Source organism: Colletotrichum lupini, chromosome 4 (genome assembly GCF_023278565.1).
Source record: "Colletotrichum lupini chromosome 4, complete sequence".
NCBI classification, from domain to species: domain Eukaryota; kingdom Fungi; phylum Ascomycota; class Sordariomycetes; order Glomerellales; family Glomerellaceae; genus Colletotrichum; species Colletotrichum lupini.
Genome location: NC_064677.1, coordinates 5316725 through 5335260, shown reverse-complemented (window position 1 = coordinate 5335260; position 18536 = coordinate 5316725). Strand labels below are relative to the sequence as shown.

The following is an 18536-nucleotide window of genomic DNA, read 5'->3' as shown; positions in this document are numbered from 1 at the left end:
ACGATGCCCGGATCAAAACCTTAGGCAAGACGAATGTCGTGAAAGAAAGAAAACAAGGCTCAAATGCCTTGGCCTGTACCCAAAACCAAAACAGAAAATGCCTGAGTGGAAATCATCTCCTTTCTAGGAGGAATCATCGGCTTCCCTATGCTCTATGCAGAGACGCCGATGGATGAATGATAAGAGAGAGAGAGAGAGAGCAAAAAACGACAGACTCCTTTTTCCAGATACATGACAAACCCTTGGTTTTTCAGTCGTGTCATATGCGCATCAAAATCGTGGTCGCGTCAAGCGGTCTACCAAAGACGCCCTGCAAGGCGGCGGGTCAGCTTCTTGCGCTGTGCTGGCGGAGGCTGGCGCAGATTTCTCCAACTACTGCGATCGCGGTCCTCCCAAGTTTGCATTTGCGCTGCCGGAATGTTAGCGAGCCATGTTTACACTCTGAAAGAAACAGATAGTGAGAAAAGACCAAGACTTACCGAGAAAGCGGTTCCAACGGCGATCCTCGTCCCAGAGAATATCCTCACCAGACTCGCGTGCAAGTCTCTCCCTGCGAGCACTTGCAGCGGCCTCCTCGCCGACCAAGTAAGGGTCCTCGAGCGGTCGGAAGTCCCGAGCTCGCTGGGCCGCCTCCTCCTCGGCCATTCGCTCAGACATAAAGCGACGGAGGTGGGCAACGGGATCGGCACCTTGGTTCATGCGTCTTCGGGCGACGTTGTTCAGCGTCGGATTTGTGTGCACCGTTGACCACGTGGGAATGCGGAACTGATCGAGTCGTGGGGCTGCGCTGGGCGGCGCCGGAGGAATCGGGGGCAGGCCGGTGGTTCGGTGGGGTTGGGGCGTCGAGTTCCCGGAACGGCTCGGGGCCGGGACGGCAGGAAGCAGGGACGTTGGGTGTTGAGTGGAGCCAGCGGCCGTGCGGTTCACATTGTTGTTGTTGATAGGCGGGGAGTAAGGAGGAATAGGCTCGGGATGCGGAGCGATCGAGTGGTAAGAGGGCGCGTCTGAGACTATTGTTTGGTGTTAGCTCGACCACTTCCATTTCGAGGTATACTGCGACATGTCTTTGTCGGTGAAGCTCGAGCATGTCAGGCGCCGGCATGGCGTCCCGTGCGAAAGCAAAGAAGCCATCCCAACGTCCCACATAAGGCTGGCTCGTGACAAGAGTCAACTTACAATAAGACGGCGCGGCAGAGCGGATCGAAGCTGTTTCGAAATCATCGTGGCTCAGCGCATCATGATGCGAAGGAAAGAAACGTGGGTGTTCAGCTACGGCAGCGGCCATTTTGTCGCAAGTTTTCTTGGTGAAATAGAGCGTGAAACGGTGGGCAAAACTTCCAGAGTTCAAGAGTAACCGGTCGAAGGTAAAGTGCGGAGAGTGGAAGGATAAATGTTGACCATCTGGTTGCGGAGGGAGATCCGGGCCTTTCAAAAATAACTGCGCGAGCGCAGCTCGAGGATCAACGTAGCAGGCAGGTCAAGCGAAGATCTCTGGCCAGGGTGTATTGCTGTGCGACTCTAACTTGCGCAGAGGAAGATGGCCAGAATCTTGAGCAGGTTGGGAAACGAGCGTGTAGGATGTGTATGACGGTTTCCGAGACCCAAGTTCTAAGACCAGTAGGTCAGGGGAGAGGAATAATAAGTCGGTCACGCTCGAAGCGAGAGAGACAAGGTGGACGCCGCCTACGGATAAAAGAGCCCAGCGATGGCTGCAGTCCAGTCCGAGCCGGCGGGAACTGGGATGCCTCTGCCCGAAAGGTGGGTGCCCTTGGTGCGTAGTTTGCGTGATGGAGGGTGGGTGTGTGGAAGGTTGGAGCTTGGCGCAGCGGTAGCGTAGTTGTGAGCCTCTCGTGCGAATGTATCTTTGTGTATCCGTAGACTGCAGTGGCCTCAAGGGTCGAGAACTGCTACCCTGTGCTCCAGATTGGATGAGGGAGGTGGTGCAGGACACGTGAGTAAGGGACTAGAACGATAACAGAAGCCCAGCCGGAAGCAGGGTACAGGACGGCTTCTCTACTGTGCAGTATTGTGGTGTTGAGTCCAGGCAAGGGAAGGCAGGACGATGCAGGTCAGATGTATCGTTTTCCCTTTTGAGATGCAGAGGGATGGGTGAGGGGTCGAGGCAACAGGAAGGGAATGAGCAGATGAGGATGGATGGCATGCAGGTCGGGTTGGGCGTGGATGGTCCCCTTATACTAGATCAGGATAGGTAGGTACAAAACAAATTCAAGAGGAAACTGGCCCGGCGCGGTGTTTTCTCACATACTTAGATTAGTTGATAGATGAAGACGATGGGGACTCTCTTACGTCGTGGAGGGGCTGAGAATAAACAACGACCAGGGCAAGAGAACGGAGAAGAGACTGGATGGAAACAGCAACGACATCAGCCATGGCCTGAACGAGCTGGAGAGACCGGAGGGAAAGTGGCTCCCCGAGGCGTCGTGTTCCTGGCGCAAACGTGCCGTCGCCCAGCATTGGCTGACGACGATGGGGCATCTGTCAGCTTAGCCAGGAAAGCACCCCATTTGGGACTCTGGGGGCGTGGGCAGAGTGGAGGAATAAATGGATATTGAGCGGCGTATTGGGGGGGCCATGGCCAGGAATAGGATTCCGATATGGTTCAAGCCGGCACAAGCTGGGCCAAGGTGGGAGGGAACGACAGGTACGGTGCATAAGCCATCATCAGTACAACGCCTCCGGCCTGTCACTGAAGGGAAAAGACCGAGTTTCTGGGATGGCTAGGAGGGAACCGGCAAAGAAGCCGTAGACATTGGCATTGATTGCCCCGAGGTCTAAGTGGAGGCATATGCTGGAGATGATAGACGAATACCCGCTTCAGGAGGCTTGAAGGATAGGAATTTTAGAGAGAGGGAATTATTTTCAAGTGGAATTCAGACGATTCTAACAAGTACCGACTAACAGGATTAGATATTCTCGGCCTGCGGCAGTGATATGGAGTGAATAGAAAGAAGTGAGAAGGGAGAAGGCGTCAGTAAGCGCGGGGTTAATGACAGAAGGTCCATTTGAACCTTCCACTTCCATGTTCGTCTGGTTGTTTGACTGCGGGTGGCATGGGGCCGGTTTACAGTCTGGCGGAAGCAAGCACAGCCCAGTCCAGGTCAGGTCCAGCCCAGCGCCGTCTTTCCCGTTCTCTGAAAGCCTCAAAGCCGTGGGAAAGTGCTCTAGTTCGTTCCATCTCCACCGGTTGCCGACGTCCCCCGAGACCGCCGAGAGGGGTAGCTTATACCTGCCGTCGTGAGTTGCTGTGTTGTCTTTCTTTGGGGGTTGGTTTCTAGCTTTACGCACGGCTGCGCTGGCTGGCAATATGGCCCGTGGGAATAAGACGATGGAAACCTACTGCCACGGTACTTGAGTACGGATGTTTTGTTTCCTTCTTCGCGTTGCGGTTCTTCCCAGCCAGTCGATGGATTGCGAGGTGCTTTTGGAAGTCTTGGCGGGGAAACACCGGTCTGCGGAGAGACTCCAAATTTGTGGAGACAAGTCGATGTGCCTTCCATTTGTATTCCAGAGTACTCGGTACGTACCTTACTCTGATGTCTCTCTGTAATCGACAGGAAGGAGGAGCTCTAGCGGTTGCGGTTGCAACTTCGGGTTAGTCCACCACGCCAGCCATCTGGGAACAGGACAGGCATCGTCCCTACAATGAGACCATGGTAGCTTCACGATGATGGGAATATTCCAAAGGGAAGAAAACATGGAGCCAGTAACACCAGTCAACAGCAAATGACTTACAACTTACAGCCAAGACAGAGCGGGAAGAGGCCGAATATGGGGCTCTCTACATGGTAACCAAAATCATGCTTCGGGAACCAAACCTTGCCATCCCGCCATCACACCTTGACAGCATTCGAGGATGTGATGAGGCGACGGCAGAATGAGGTGCTCCGCGCAGTAGCCAGCTTGCCCAGCCATCGGGACGACACGGATCCCCCGCCGCTACCCCACCAAGGCGCCAACTCGAGCCAAATCCCCGATCTGAAAGGGCCCAAGAAAGAAACCCATCAACGGATTCCGCTATCCAGAGACGGACAACAGGATCCCTCGGCCCCCAAGGACCAACATCACTCTGTCTCTCCAGCCCCGAACGTGGTTAGGTTACGCAAACCAGCTCGTGTCAACGGTCCAGAACCTGTGGACAGTATTCATGTGTGGGAGGTTGCGAGACAACCAAAACCTCAACATGTTGCTAACTGGGGCTACGTGTAGCCCGCCTATCCACTATGACGACCAGGCCACCCAGCAGCCCTACAGCTGTTATCCAAAACCTGCTTGCAACCTACCTTCTACGAATACTCTGTACGAAGTACGGATACATCTCCTTGCACACGCTTTGTTCACTGGCCATTCTCCTCACTTCTCATCTCGGCTTACCTTGCGGAAATAATGTTTCTTGTTGCCGTCTCGGTCCGTTCTAAGGGTGACGACCGCACGCTATGTGCTTCGACTTGATCCTGACGACTGGGTAACTATATGATGCTGTCGTGCAGGACCAAGTGGACATTTCGCGGGGAGCATGAGAAGGCTTAGACTTCTTGTGGTCGACCTTGACGACTATGGAGTCCTTCCAGTCGCCGCAATGCTATACCTATGCCTATTTTGTGTACAGGAGACATGTGAAGCTGTACTTTCGAGTCCAAACCGGTCGACGAATCAAAGCCTGGACACTCCACCACCGCAGCCACACCTACACAGTACGGTAAGTGTTTCACTTGATGGTACATCGACAACACCGCCAGATGCAACCCCAATCCAGGTTTCTTAGAGATAGTGGCTTGAACACGGGTCTGGACGTGTGGCACATGAGCACACGACACAAGACACTCTCACGCGACCACTCTTTGATCCTTATCAGAATCACCTTGCAAGGAGAGGCAGAGAAAAAGGGTCTGGGGCGGCCCAGCATGCTAGCATGTGCATGCACCAACGGAGGGGTTTCTCCAACTGATCGTCGCTTTCCTCTGAATGCCGCAAGAGGGTGTGTGAGGTAAACGGTAATAGCCAAGTTTACCTTCGCCCTGAGGGCCCAAGAGGGGGAAACGAAACCACCAGATCGACGTTGCCGCTGCGCAAGCTGCCAAGAACCATAAACCGCCGGGGCTATCAAACTCAGAAGTCTCTGGGAGGGTGTCGCATTAGCACCGCATTTCAACTACCTACTTCGAGTTTCCATTTTCATTTCCACGTAGTAAATCCAGGTTGAGTCGGATTCGCGCGGCCCGCGAAACGATCGTCATAAACAAACGTTCTATCAAACCACCTCTGACATTCCCTTTAATCTTAGAACCTGGGCATAAGGCAAGAATGGGTCCGGTTCACGATAATGTCAGTATGCCGTCAGCAATCCCATGTCTCTGCGAAAGCAAAGGAACTCAGCACGGGATCGGCCCCGGATCCTCTCCATTCCCATAGAATCGTGGGACCATTACAATAAACCCTGGGGGTTTGTACTAATCTTTGCGCAGACTTGCCTACACCAGGCCACGTAATATGGCGCTCGCTTGAAGAGTGCTCAAGTCTCGGGTTCAGCCAAGGCATGGGCCGCGTACCGTTTATCTTGGCTTTTTCGAACAACTCATCACTTGACAACTGTTAGTTACCTTAAGTAGCTTGTCCATGTCAACCATCAGTTGAGTTTAGTCGTCTGATTTCCCGCGAAAACTCAAACCCTTCCGCTGGGTCGACATCGGATTAAAAGGGGCATCTGCCCAAGCTGGCCGGTCGACGCGAAGGAATTATTGAGGTATTGATCGTAATGGCAGTTCAATTATTGCTCGTCGCACCACGAATGTACTCATGATGCATATACAGCCGCATCATTGCATTGACCGCGCGTGATTGCTATTTCTTTCCCGCCTTCCAGGTCGTTCAGTAAGCGTGACGAAGTTGCCAGGACGGCCCAAAGTGCTTGCTTTCCTGGATTTACCTTACGATGACTGAGGTTTATCTGCGCAAGTTGCTAATTTGAGAGATTGTCGGCCCAAGGCATGCATACATTGCCGTATTAGACGGCGGCAACGGCGGTGCCCCCTCCAAATCCCCAGTGCAGCCGTTTCCCAGGAATTCTCACGCTAGGTACCTGAGGGATGTCTAGCAGTAGCATCATCTAGTCATCCTTCTTCCCGACCGTGCCACCCTTTCGAAACCCTCCGACCACAATAATGAGCACCGCAACCGTGGCGGCAAAGATAGTCCAGAATGCCGCGCGGTAACCTTCCATGCGCGCCTCCCGGGCATCGTCGTGAACGACAGCCGAGTGCTCGGTTACGGAGGCTGCGATGGCTGCAGTCACGGCAAGGCCCACCGCGTTACCGATCTGCCCGATCTCGCTGAAGACGCCGCCGGCGAGTGATTGCACGTCTGCTGGGAAGGCGTCGGAGATGATTAGGTTCGAGACGGTGAAGAGGGCTATTGGGGGTTTTAGGTTAGTATCTTGGAGATTTTCAGCATGCCATGGAAAGGGGAAACGGGTCAACACACCATCAGCATTCACTGGCGAAAGCACCATGGCCCAAAACGGCGCAAACCAGTAGTTTCCATCGAGGCTGATTGTGGCCATGAGGATCGGCGCCGCGGCTGTTATGACTGCAGATACGGCGCCCAGAGTCTGGACCTTTATTCGTGAGACGAGCCATGCTGCTGCGATGTTGACGAGAGTGCCCATGACGACATGAGGCAGGAATCGCAGAGAGCTTTGCAACGCGGAGATGCCCTGGACTTTTTGGAAACTTTTTGACGGTGTTAGCATTGGGAATTCTTGGGCTCCGCGACACAGCACTGACTATAGCATGATGAAGTATTGAATCGCGTTGAGAGAGGCCCAACGTAGGAAGATGGACACCTGGCGATATGTTAGAGGCATGTCACTTCTTTCTTCTCGGAAATCCACTTACACATATCGACGTGAAGGCAGCGTTCCGCCATAGACGATTTGGTATCAGCGCTGGACGACCCCTTTTAGTCTGAAGGTTCATCCAGACGGGGAACGCGACCAGCAAGGCTACTGCTACGGTCAGGAGGGCAATATTAGTAGGATCAGCAATCCTTGTGTACGAAGAAGTAGTCATCGCCAGCACATAGAGTAACAAACCCAGCGCAACGCTCATGATGACGGCTCCTATCCAGTCGATATCCTCCGCCAAGCGGCGCGTCCACTTCTTCTCAGACGGCTGGTGAATCGAAGGCAGAGACCAGACCGCCGCGGTCGACAGAGCAAAGTTGATAACGGCCATCATGTAGTACGCCCAACGCCAACCGATGGTGTCGGTAAAGATGCCACCCAGGACCAGCCCAAGCGCGTACCCCAGCGGAAACCCAATCCCATTCATCGAAAACGCGACATTCCGCCATCCGCCCTTGGGGAAAGTCTTTGTAATAAACGCCATAGCCGTGGGCAAGCATGCTGAAATAGAGACGCCGACGGCGGTGCGGAAGAGAATAATTTGGATCCCCGTCTGGGACAGGCCGACGGCGATGGTGAAGACGACGCAGAGGTAGCTTCCCATCAGCCACATGAGCTTGGCGCCCACGACGTCGGCGACGGCGCCAAAGATGAGGAGGAGGCAGCCAGCGGCGAGATTGTAAACGGCGGCGGGCCAGAGAATGAGGCTCTCGTCGAGGCCGACGTCTTGGGCTATGCGCGGGAGGGCGGCGATGAGGATGCCGGAGCCCATTGTGTTGAGGAAGTTTATGCCGGCGAGGGTGACGATTACGGTGATGCTCTTTGCTACGGAGACGTTGCGGGATGGGGAACCTTGAGGGGGCTCTGCTTCTGTTGCTGTTGGGACTTCATCATTTGGAGGGGAACTGGGCTTCTGCGATGAAGTGGTTTGCTTCGATGTGCTTGCTGGTGACTTCAATGGGAGCATCTCCATGACCGAAGATGGGCTTTTTGGAGCGCCCTGGACGAGGAGGGCCTCTGGCATTGCGTCCTTGAGGGCGATGTTCACGATGAAAGGTAGACGTAGCAATGATTCGATCGAAACACTCCTGAGCTGCCAGAATGGATGATTGATCAACTTTGAAGAATTAGGAGAGGATTAGTTGGCGATCACTTATATTTGAAGCAAGTTATGAACGATGTAAGCAGCAAGATGAGACCAAGGTCCCTTATGCAGGGGAACGACTAATTGCATTTGTAATCACGCCATTCATGTATGCAGGCAATGAAATGTTTGAAAATCTTCCCGAAGCCGAACTTGGCGGTAAAGGCGCAAGTTGGCGCGCAAGCTGTCATCAACCATTCCATTCAACGACGAGGATGGACGGTCACCCTGAAGTTGAAGGCATCCTGAGAATCAGGGAGCCAGCGCACGGGCCAGGCCTCGTTACATAAGCAACGTTAATTGAACATGTGACCTCGCGCTTGGTCCGGCGCGCATCCGATAGATGGCCCACCCCCGCAGGCGCGTCAAGCTCTGGACATCCAACCTGAGGGTAATGATCCTTCAAGCAGTGGCCGACTGCGACTTTGCACCAGCTTAACGTCCTCTGGCCATACGATGAGGACGGAGCCATGGCTGCAAATCACAATGGCAGGCCGGCTGCCGCTGCCGCTCCCAACGCGCCGCCTCCCTCTACGCTTGCCGCACAATTGGTCGAGAATATTTCGGCTTCGTCCAAGTCCACGCGATCCGATGAAAACGCCGAGCTGAAGAGGCTGTTTGCCGTAATCGAGAAGGTCAAAAACAAGCCTGAACTGCTAGAGACTGCCGAGCAGAGGACGGGTCACAATCATATGCTCATCTACGTCTACGCCCGCGTTGTCCTCGAAGGAATCAAGCTCGACGATCCGTTTGCCGACCGAAATCACATGCGAAACGAGGCGCTGAAGGCCATAAACTTCTTGAAGGTCACAATCGAGGAGACACCGAATGTCTTGAACCATACTACAGATGGGAAACAATTCGTTTTCCGCGGGGAGGAGCCTCTTTGGATTTGGGTCTTCCCAAAGATCCTTCGGTTACTGGGCCACTCTCGCTGCCTCGAGCTGACGGGAGACTTTGAGGGGTTCTTCCAATTTGTGATTCTCGTGGTTATTCGTACGGGATCAATGTGGAAACTTCTCCCGTTCATGTTACTGTACTTGCGCGAGACCAGTAGGGGTGAGTTTCGGACATCAGTTCAGTCTCAAGATCCAACCACTAACTCTGGCAGCTCTCATAAGTCACTTGCAAAATATGGCACCGAGTTCAACCGGAAAAGACGCTTCTGTAAACATGACATTGCCTTCGGATAGTACACTGGAGCTCTTGTTAGGAAAGCCTGGCACCCTCTTTGTCCAACAGACCACATATACCGTCCAGCATGTCTCTCAGTGCATACATCAGGCAACGACGCTGACTTCGGCCTTGGCGCACCCCTCAATCTTCAAAACTCCGAGTCTCGTGTCACGACCAACATTGTCTCAGATGGCACCGTGGCTTCTTGATTCTTTGCTTTCCCTTCGTGCTGTACAGAACGCATGGCAGGCGATTGTGCCAAGGCCTCGAGCCGACTTGCTCAAAATTGCTCTGAACCTGCTCTCTAATAAGCCACGTCCTGGCAAGAAATTTTTCGACTTAAAAAAGCCATACGCTGTGCTAGCAGTACTCTGCGCTGAGCTCGCAGCACATCCCGAAGAGATACAGGGGACAGATGACTCGAGCGCGGCAGCGAGGAAGACGGTCTCGCTGGCGCTCATCCGGCTGGCGCATGCGTCGCTCGTAGATAGAGAAATCGGCAGACTAACAGCACCGAAGATTGTCTGCCCTTTGGAGTACGAGATCCCTTCACTCGCGACAATAAGCGATGCCCACGATTTCATAGTAGGTAATAGCCGTGACACCGTTTCGAGCTGCGACTAACATATCTCTAGCTTTCCATTCAAGTTCTGAAGCAAACATCCGGATCCATCGTCCCGAAAGCCCTCGACTCTGAGACTCAACCCGCTTCTTTTATCGACGCCGACTTGCGTCAGGCAGTGGAAGAGCTCGGTCTAGAAAATCGTGCTACTGAGGATGCAGAACCCGCTTCAAAGCGTCTCAAGGTGTCTTCAGAGGCTCCTGAACTCCGAGCGTTGATCAAGCGTATCTACGAAGTCTGTCAAGTGGACGAGGCTGAGGAAGCCGGAGGGCTGGAGCACAATTTCCTGTATGTCTCTGTGTCTCATTGCATTTGATCTGTCAGCTTACACATGCATAGGAACAAGTACAACGACCTCAGCGAAAATAATCAGTGTCGAGCTATCGACCTGGTGGCCCGCATATGTTGTGCAGTGGACTTGGCAACAGTTGTTGACGGCGGTGCAAGCATAGGGAATCATAACAGTATAGGATGCACGTTCTGCGATGATAAATATAGAGGCTCTCGAACCCTCGATGTGACAACAGCCGCAGAAAAAAGGGAGGCCCAATCTATCTTTACGAAGCTCATTCATCTACCCAACTTCAAGGAGTCAAAGCGCCCGAGGATCGTCGCGATGATCTCAGCCAGACGTATTATCAACCACGCTGACGTTACAGAACTCATTGACCTCGAAACCTCTCCTCTGGGCCAATGGTGTTTGCAAAGCTTGCATAGCTCTATCAGAGAGCTCAGAATCGCTTCTGGGTATGTTGCGCTTCAACCCAAAAATACCCCCTGGCAAATGATAGCAACTGACCGATTGCAGACGTGCTCTTCCTTTGTTCCTGAGAGACAACAATCTTGAGTCGCTTGACCCGACTCTGATTATTCGCAACCGAAAAAATGCACTTAGTCTGCTCAAAGCCGCTTCCGAAAAAGATGCAGCCATATTCCATGAAAGCGGGATCCTGGCCTGGGGCCAACTTGGACGGTAGGTACTTCAAGCTACAGCGACTAGATCTGTTCATATATGTTATACTAATGGGTCCAGGGTCGTGACTGGAGACGAGCTGAATCTTGTTCTGCACAAGTTGCTTGAGTACCTCGGTAGTATCAACAGTCTGATTGCATCATGTGCCTTCAACGAGGTAGATCTCTCGGTTTTTGACATAATAGACGAAGGCTGATGTACTCCCAGATTCTCAACCTAGCATCTGCCCTGAACACGACACCGCGTCGTTTGTTTGAACCCTTTTGGAGGAACCTTGCATACTTCGCTGTTAAGGACATGCAGGCTCGGCCGCAAATTTGCCGCGCCATTGCCGACCTGTTGCAGATATCCGTCACCGAATTTCTGCTACTTATCCAGTCCCATGCCTTACCTTGGCTGGTATTAATGAAAAAGAAGGAGGTGATTCAGAAAATCGCCGAAGCGCGAGGAGAAAGGGACATATGGGTCCCTATCCTAGACCCGGCCAATGCTGGCTCGATCATTGCGCTTTTGCTCATTCAGGATGTGGGGAATATCGAGAATTTTGTTATGTCTAGGCTCGTTGAGGTGTCTTCTCACCTAGAGACATTCACTTTGGTTGAGCTTGTGCAATCCGAAGTCTGTTCGGTCGCGCTAGAGCTTTTCAAGGCTGCTGGGGAGGCGGATGAAGCACGAAAGCCCCGAGTGAGTACATCGCCTTTGCCAAAAGCACTCAGTTCGCTGACTCGTGTCAGATAATCGAGGCATTGGCATCCTTCTGTTCAATGATGATGGTCGCAAACAAAGAGTCAAAGCCAAAGAAGGGCAACACGATTGGAAGATATTTACAATCGTATATTCTTGGTCTCATGGCTCGCCTTGCGGATGTTATCAATGACATGCCACTTGTCTTTCCTCCAGCCGAAGAACAGAGACGCTGCATACGTGCCTTGGAGGAGATGATCAGACATTGCAAAGCCTATGTTCGGATTGCACGCCCACAGGTGAGTAATGATTGACTTTAAATATGTGCCTCATACTAATTGTTCTAGATTGCCGCATGTCTTCTGTCATCCCTCGCTCAGGATGATCTCAGAGAAGCCGCATTCTCTTGCTGGGCGGCTCTGCTTACATGTCTCGAGCCTGAAGACGTCGAGGCCTTGATCGAGACTACATTCTTCGTCATCAGCCACTACTGGCCGCTCTTTAGTGAATCCTCTCGACAAATGGCCAAGACTTTGATCCAGAAGTTGATCACGGAATTCAGTGACAGCCTTAATGACTACATCACCAAGCTACCTTCTTTGGGTCATATCACAGAGTTGGCAGATGTCGAAAAGGAGCTCAACGCGGCGCGTCCAGTCCTAGACAGCAGGACGGCATTTGCCCTCTTTGCCGAGCGCACGTCTCACGAGAACTCGGGTGTCGTATTACTGGCACTGACCGAACTCGAGGTCTACCTCAGACAGAGTGGAGGCTTCCTCCAGACTTCAGCCATCAGCCAACAGCCTGACCCGGTCGTACCAATGTTGATACGAGCTTTGCTAGACTGTGCAGCAAAGTATAGTGCTATGCACCAGCTTGAAATTGCCAGCCTTTGCACTCAATGCATTGGCCTGGTTGGCTGCCTCGACTCTAACAGAGTGGAAGCACCGCGAGAGCAACAGTCGATGGTCATTTTGAGCAACTTTGAGAGTGCAGACGAGACGACAGACTTCGTGTTGTTCATCTTGGGACAGATCCTCGTCAAAGCTTTCTTGTCCACTACAGACACCAAACTCCAAGGTTTCCTTTCCTTTGCCATGCAAGAGCTGCTCGACCGGGTGGATATCAAGGCTGCACTGGCTATGAAAGGAACCGGAATGCGGGATGGTGGTGTCATCTACAGAAAATGGCTAACACTATCGGAGAGTGACCGCACTGTCTTGACACCTTTCCTTACCTCCAGATATCTTTTGACACCTATGAACGTGGTCCCAGTCGAGTATCCTATCTTCCGCCCGGGAAAGCCCTACGGCAACTGGATGCGCTCATTCAGCATGGATCTCTTGGGTAAGGGGCAAAATGGGCACGCGGATCTCATCTTCGAGCCATTGTGTCGCACTATCAAGGTCAAGGATTTGGCTGTTGCTGAGTTTCTGCTGCCATACCTCGTGCTTCATGTCATTGTAGGTCACCGGAGCACGCGAAAGGATCGAGACAACGTCATTGGAGAGCTCGTTGGCATTCTTCAGCACCAGCCCGCCGAGGACGCGCCCTATTCGGAACGGGAAGATATGAAGCTGTACTGCGAGGTGAGTAGGATTCCGTGAGATGTTGGTCGTGTCACTAACCAAAACCAGGCGGTCTTCAGAGCTCTCGACTACGCGAGTAGATGGCTCCAAGAGAAGGACGCAAGACGCAAAAATGACGATGATCTGCCCGCGATAGGACGTGTTCAGGAATTGCTCAACACCATCCCGCCAGTGCTCATCTCTCAACGTGCGATGGACTGTAGAGAGTACCCCCGCGCGCTCTTTCACCTCGAGCAGCATGCCCAGCAAATGGAGGTTGAGAACAGCGATCCAAGGCAGAAAACTTTGCTACTTGAGCAGCTGCAGGATATCTATACCCAGATTGACGAACCTGACGGGCTAGAAGGAATTTCCGCTCATCTGCACGTTTTGGATATCAATCAGCAGATTCTTAGTCACAAGAAGGCAGGCAGATATACTGCAGCTCAAACTTGGTACGAAATTAAGCTGGCAGAAGAGCCTGATAATATTGATGTGCAAATTGATTTGCTCAATTGTCTAAAGCAGTCCGGCCAACACGGTAAGAGAACATGTTACCAAACCACGGGTGGCGCACAAGTGCTAACATAGTCAGATGTATTGCTCAATTATGTCGAAGGCATGCGAACAGAGCCTTCGACAGAAAACAAGATTGTTCCGTATGCAGTTGAAGCAGCGTGGGCTACGAGGAGATGGGATACTTTGAACAAGTATACTGCTCGATTCCATGGCAGCCCTCTGGAAGACTTCAACGTCGGCATCGCCAAGCTATTTAACGCTCTACAGAGAAGGGGGCCCGGCAGCGATACATTCCCCGAAATGCTGCAGAGTATGAGAGAGAAGATCGCCTCCGCCATGACACACGTGGCAACATCATCTTTGCAGGCTTGCCACGACCTACGACTTAGGTGCCATGTCCTTACTGACCTCGAGATCATTGCTGGAACTCAAGCTTCGGAGGGCGATGCACACCAGGAGGTTCTAACGACGCTTAACCGTCGCCTTGAGGTTCTTGGGGCGTACGTGGGCGATAAGCAGTACCTGTTGGGTATCCGCAGAGCAGCCATGGAGCTTTCAAGGCATGTGCAGTATTTGTTTTGCAGCAAACCTAAGCTAATATTTCAAAGGCCCAAGTTTTCCGATCTTGACATATCTTCGTTGTGGCTTTCAAGCGCTCGGTTGGCCAGGAAAGCCAATTCAACCCACCAGTCGTTCAATGCCGTGCTACATGCTTCCCAACTTGGCGACGGAGCTGCGGTCATTGAGAATGCTCGGCTTCTGTGGAAGGATGGCCACACACGCAAGGCCATCCAAGTTTTGCAAGGAGCCATTGAATCGAATAACTTCATGACGCAGACCAACAGTTCCTCTTCTATTCGTGGCATGGATGCTCAGCAAAGGCAATTGACAGCCAGGGCTCAACTGATGCTCGCCAAATGGCTAGATGCTGCCGGTCAGACCAACCATCTGACACTGCGTGAGAAATATCAACAACCCCCTCTCACAGCTAGCACCTGGGAAAAGGGCCACTACTACCTGGGGCGTTACTACAAGAAGGTACTGGAATCTGAGAAGACTCTCAAGGCAGACGATCAAACCGACCCCTGCATTCAGGGCGAATACACCAGACTCGTCGTCGAAAATTACCTTCGGTCTTTAAACTACGGCACCAAATATCTCTACCAGACCATGCCAAGGATTCTTACACTGTGGCTTGAGTTCGGAGCGCAAGTTGACAAGGCCCCCGAAGGCAAAGTTTCACTGTCTCGTGAGCTCCATAGGAGGCGAACGGATCAGTTGAACCTCCTTCACCGGTTCCTCGACAAGTCCATAGCCCGATTACCAGCATACATATTCTACACGGCACTTCCACAAGTCGTCGCAAGAATCGCGCATCAAAACAAAGATGTCTATGAGCGTTTGACGCAAATAGTCGTCAAGGTTGTGCAATCCCACCCTCGGCAAGCTCTTTGGAGTCTATTTGGAATCATGACAACGAGACAAACCTCAGAACGTCGGGTAAGGGGTCAACAGATCTTGCAGGCATTGAAGGGAACCACCAAGAAAGTTGACGGGAGCAACTATGAACTCAGGCAGCTCTTGAGGATGGGTGAGAAGCTCGCAGAGCAACTCCTATTGGCTTGCAACAACGGCGATTTCCAAAGCAACAGGACGACCGTAGCGAGCATCACGCGCGATCTAAACTTCAACCACAAGTGCACCCCTTGCCCTCTGGTGGTGCCCATCGAGTCGTGTCTGACGGCTGCCTTGCCGACACTGACTGACAATGTCAAAACCCACAAGGCGTTCTCGCGAGACGTCATTACCATCGACTCCTTTCTGGACGAGGTACTGGTTTTGGGATCTTTGGCCAAGCCGCGCCGACTGACCGCACGCGGAACGGACGGAAAGAGCTACATGCTTATGATCAAACCCAAGGATGATCTACGCACCGACCAGCGTCTGATGGAGTTCAACAGCATGATCAACAGATCGCTGAAGCGAGATCCTGAGGCTAGCAGACGCCAGTTGTACATTAAAACGTATGCTGTCGTGCCTCTGAACGAGGAGTGCGGTATCATCGAATGGGTTGATGGGTTGAAGACACTGCGCGAGATTCTCTTGGATCAGTATAAATCCCGCCAGGTACACCCCGACTACAATCAGATCAAGCGGATGATGGCTGAGGCGGTGACGGGACCGAACAACATCAAGATGTTCACCGAAGGCGTTTTGGGCACGTTCCCGCCCGTGCTGCAGCACTGGTTCGTCCAGCGTTTCCCTCACCCTTCGACTTGGTTCTCTGCGCGGCTCAAGTACACCCGGTCCTGCGCCGTCATGTCGATGGTGGGTACAATCCTAGGACTCGGCGACCGACACGGTGAGAACGTCTTGCTGGAGCGCGACAATGGCGGCATCTTCCACGTGGACTTCAACTGCCTCTTCGACAAGGGCTTGACGTTTGCGCAGCCAGAGAAGGTGCCGTTCCGCCTGACGCACAACATGGTGGCGGCGATGGGTATCTACGGATACGAGGGTCCCTTCCGGCACTGCAGCGAGCTGACTTTGTGGATTTTGCGGCAGCAGGAGGAGACGCTGATGACGATTCTTGAGGCGTTTATTTACGATCCCACGCTGGATTTACAAAAGGAGAAGAAGACGAGCCGTCGGCAGGACGGGGCGCCTAGGATGCAGCCGCAGCTTGTTGTGGACAGCATCAAGCGCAAAGTTAAGGGGCTGATGGGTCAGGACACGATCCCGTTGGGGGTGGAGGGCCAGGTAGAGGAATTAATCAAGCAGGCTGCTGATCCGAGAAACCTGGCGGCCATGTATATCGGATGGTGCCCATTCTTGTGAGTTTGGGTCTTCGGGGAAAGGTGTATGAGAGGGTATCATTACGGGCTAGAATCGGCGTCGATGGATGCTCAGAGGCATGACTGTGGAGGTTTGAGCGGACATTGGTGCTGGCGGTGGTGCAACGAATGTAGATGATAGCATCTGTGGCGTTTACTGTACCTATTTATTCCACTTTCTTTCAAACATTGTTTCGAGAGTAGTCTCAAAATTAATTTCTGTTCTCTCTCTAACTCTCTCACTGAGGGGGTTATCTATCTGATGTGTTGGTGTTTCTTTTCATGAATGGGACAGTTCGTTTGCATTCCATGCCGTCGTCTTATCGGCCACCACGTGTTCGGGTCATGCGAAGCTCTCCAAGCTGGAATAGTTCAGGGCCGCTGCCTAGCTGCGATTAGGTTCCCGCACAGGGGTTTAAGTGAACAGACGCACTGAAGCACAGGAGCTTTGGGCAGCTAAAATGGGCCCGGCAGGCAGAAGACGGGAGAAATTGTCACTGCCCACCTCTCAACCAACGTCACTCCTCTGCTCTTTCCCTTCCTCGGACAGCTTGAGGTGCTTCTTCCCAAATCTGGCATTAACCACCTCACCTCCCTCTCATTTCTTCTTCTTCCAGACACCTCCGTTCATTCTTTTCACTTTCTTCGAGAGTACACTTTTCCATATTCAATCGCTCTTCAACCCTATCGTCAACATGCCTGACTACCGCATTGGTAAGTTTCCAATTTATAGTGATCCTTACATTCGATTTAGCAGCTTGTCTGGAGCTACGGTCGCGTCTGGCGGACACCTGGCGACGCGTCCAAATTTCGACCTCACGTCATAGGCGACCGAGACTCCCATCTCAAACGCCACTCCAAGCCCGCGCAGAACCCGCACATATACGCATACTAATACTCAATTTTCTTCCAATGCAGAGGTCTCGCCCAATAACCGCGCCGGATGCACCGATGGCGTGTGCAAGAAGGCCGCGGCCAAATGCTTGAAAGGTTCCCTTCGCTTCGGCACATGGACCAAGATTATGGATCATGAGTCCTTCAAGTGGAAGCATTGGTATGTTGGCCCCCTTTCCCTTCCCTGGTTACAATTCACTCTCCCACCCGCCACACAACTCTCAAGGCGGAAAGAGCACAATTTGCTAACATGGTCGATTCAAGGGGATGTGTTTCTGGAGAGCAGATGCAGCACGTCCGGGAGCTTTGTGAGAGGAACGGAAAGTTCGACTTTGACGCCTTTGACGGCTATGATGAGATGGGGTCAGCCTGCATTCCTTCCTAATCACTCTCTCTCCACTGTAATACGCCGCTGATACGCAAGTCTAGCGATCACCCTGATCTTCAGGCCAAGATTCGCAGCGCTATAGAGCAGGGCCATATTGACGCCGAGGACTTCAACGGTGACCCCTGGATGAACAAGCTCGGCCAGCGCGGCATTCGCGGCAAGAAGCCCAAGGACTGGGATGACGGCGAGGAGGAAGATGTTAGTCTCACCACTTTGCATGTACGACTTTACATACTGACCCCTGAATACAGGAGGATGAAGCCCCCGCTAAGGGTAAGAAGCGCGGTCGCAAGGCCGCTGACGAGGTGGAAGAGGAGAAGCCCAAGGCTAAGCGCACCAAGAAGGCCGCCGCCAAGGCCGAGACTGAGGACGAGGAAGAAGAGAAGCCCAAGCCAAAGGCCAAGCGCGGTGCTCGCAAGTCCGCTATCAAGGAGGAGGAATCCGATGATGGGGAGCCGATAGCGGCTCCCAAGCTCAAGCGTGGTCCCGCCAAGAAGGCTGCTGCTGTTAAGAAGGAAGAGTCTGATGCCGAAGAGGCGGAAGAGGCTCCCAAGCCTAAGCGTGGTGCCGTCAAAAAAGCTGCCCCCAAGAAAGCAGCCAAGAAGGTGAAGGCGGAGGAGAGCGAGGAGGAGGTTTCTGCTGCCGAGCCCGAGACTAACCCCGAATCCGAGGAAGAGGAGAAGCCCGCGCCTCAAAAGGCCAAGGCGGCACCCAAGGGTCGCAAGAAGGCTGCTCCTGCTGCTGAGGCGGAGAAGCCCAAGTCGACGCGAGCCAGTCGTTCTCGCAAGTGAGTGTCTTGGAGATGCCCGTGATGT

General features: G+C 52.9%; 3 protein-coding genes across 3 annotated transcripts; 1 reads left to right on the top strand and 2 right to left on the bottom strand.

Annotated features, from left to right (window-relative positions):
- Positions 1 to 296: 296 nt before the first annotated feature.
- On the bottom strand, positions 297 to 1285 carry CLUP02_08696 (uncharacterized protein; the record flags this gene model as incomplete). Its single annotated transcript, XM_049287680.1, has 3 exons — positions 297 to 409; positions 480 to 1010; positions 1177 to 1285. 3 exons carry the CDS (start codon positions 1283 to 1285, stop codon positions 297 to 299), a joined length of 753 nt encoding a protein of 250 aa, XP_049144823.1.
- Positions 1286 to 6124: 4839 nt separating this feature from the next.
- CLUP02_08695 (major facilitator superfamily transporter) lies at positions 6125 to 8307 on the bottom strand (the record flags this gene model as incomplete). Its single annotated transcript, XM_049287679.1, has 7 exons — positions 6125 to 6426; positions 6499 to 6780; positions 6844 to 6859; positions 6912 to 8007; positions 8073 to 8143; positions 8217 to 8247; positions 8291 to 8307. The coding sequence occupies 7 exons, from the start codon at positions 8305 to 8307 to the stop codon at positions 6125 to 6127; spliced, it is 1815 nt and encodes a 604-aa protein (XP_049144822.1).
- Positions 8091 to 18512, top strand: CLUP02_08694 (phosphatidylinositol 3; the record flags this gene model as incomplete). Its single annotated transcript, XM_049287678.1, has 19 exons — positions 8091 to 8099; positions 8498 to 9122; positions 9175 to 9824; positions 9875 to 10149; positions 10201 to 10608; positions 10670 to 10834; positions 10895 to 10991; positions 11042 to 11518; positions 11569 to 11817; positions 11866 to 13107; positions 13156 to 13627; positions 13682 to 14105; positions 14214 to 14961; positions 15151 to 16439; positions 16990 to 17153; positions 17358 to 17493; positions 17598 to 17696; positions 17763 to 17919; positions 17973 to 18512. The coding sequence occupies 19 exons, from the start codon at positions 8091 to 8093 to the stop codon at positions 18510 to 18512; spliced, it is 8226 nt and encodes a 2741-aa protein (XP_049144821.1).
- Between the last annotated feature and the right edge of the window lie 24 nt (positions 18513 to 18536).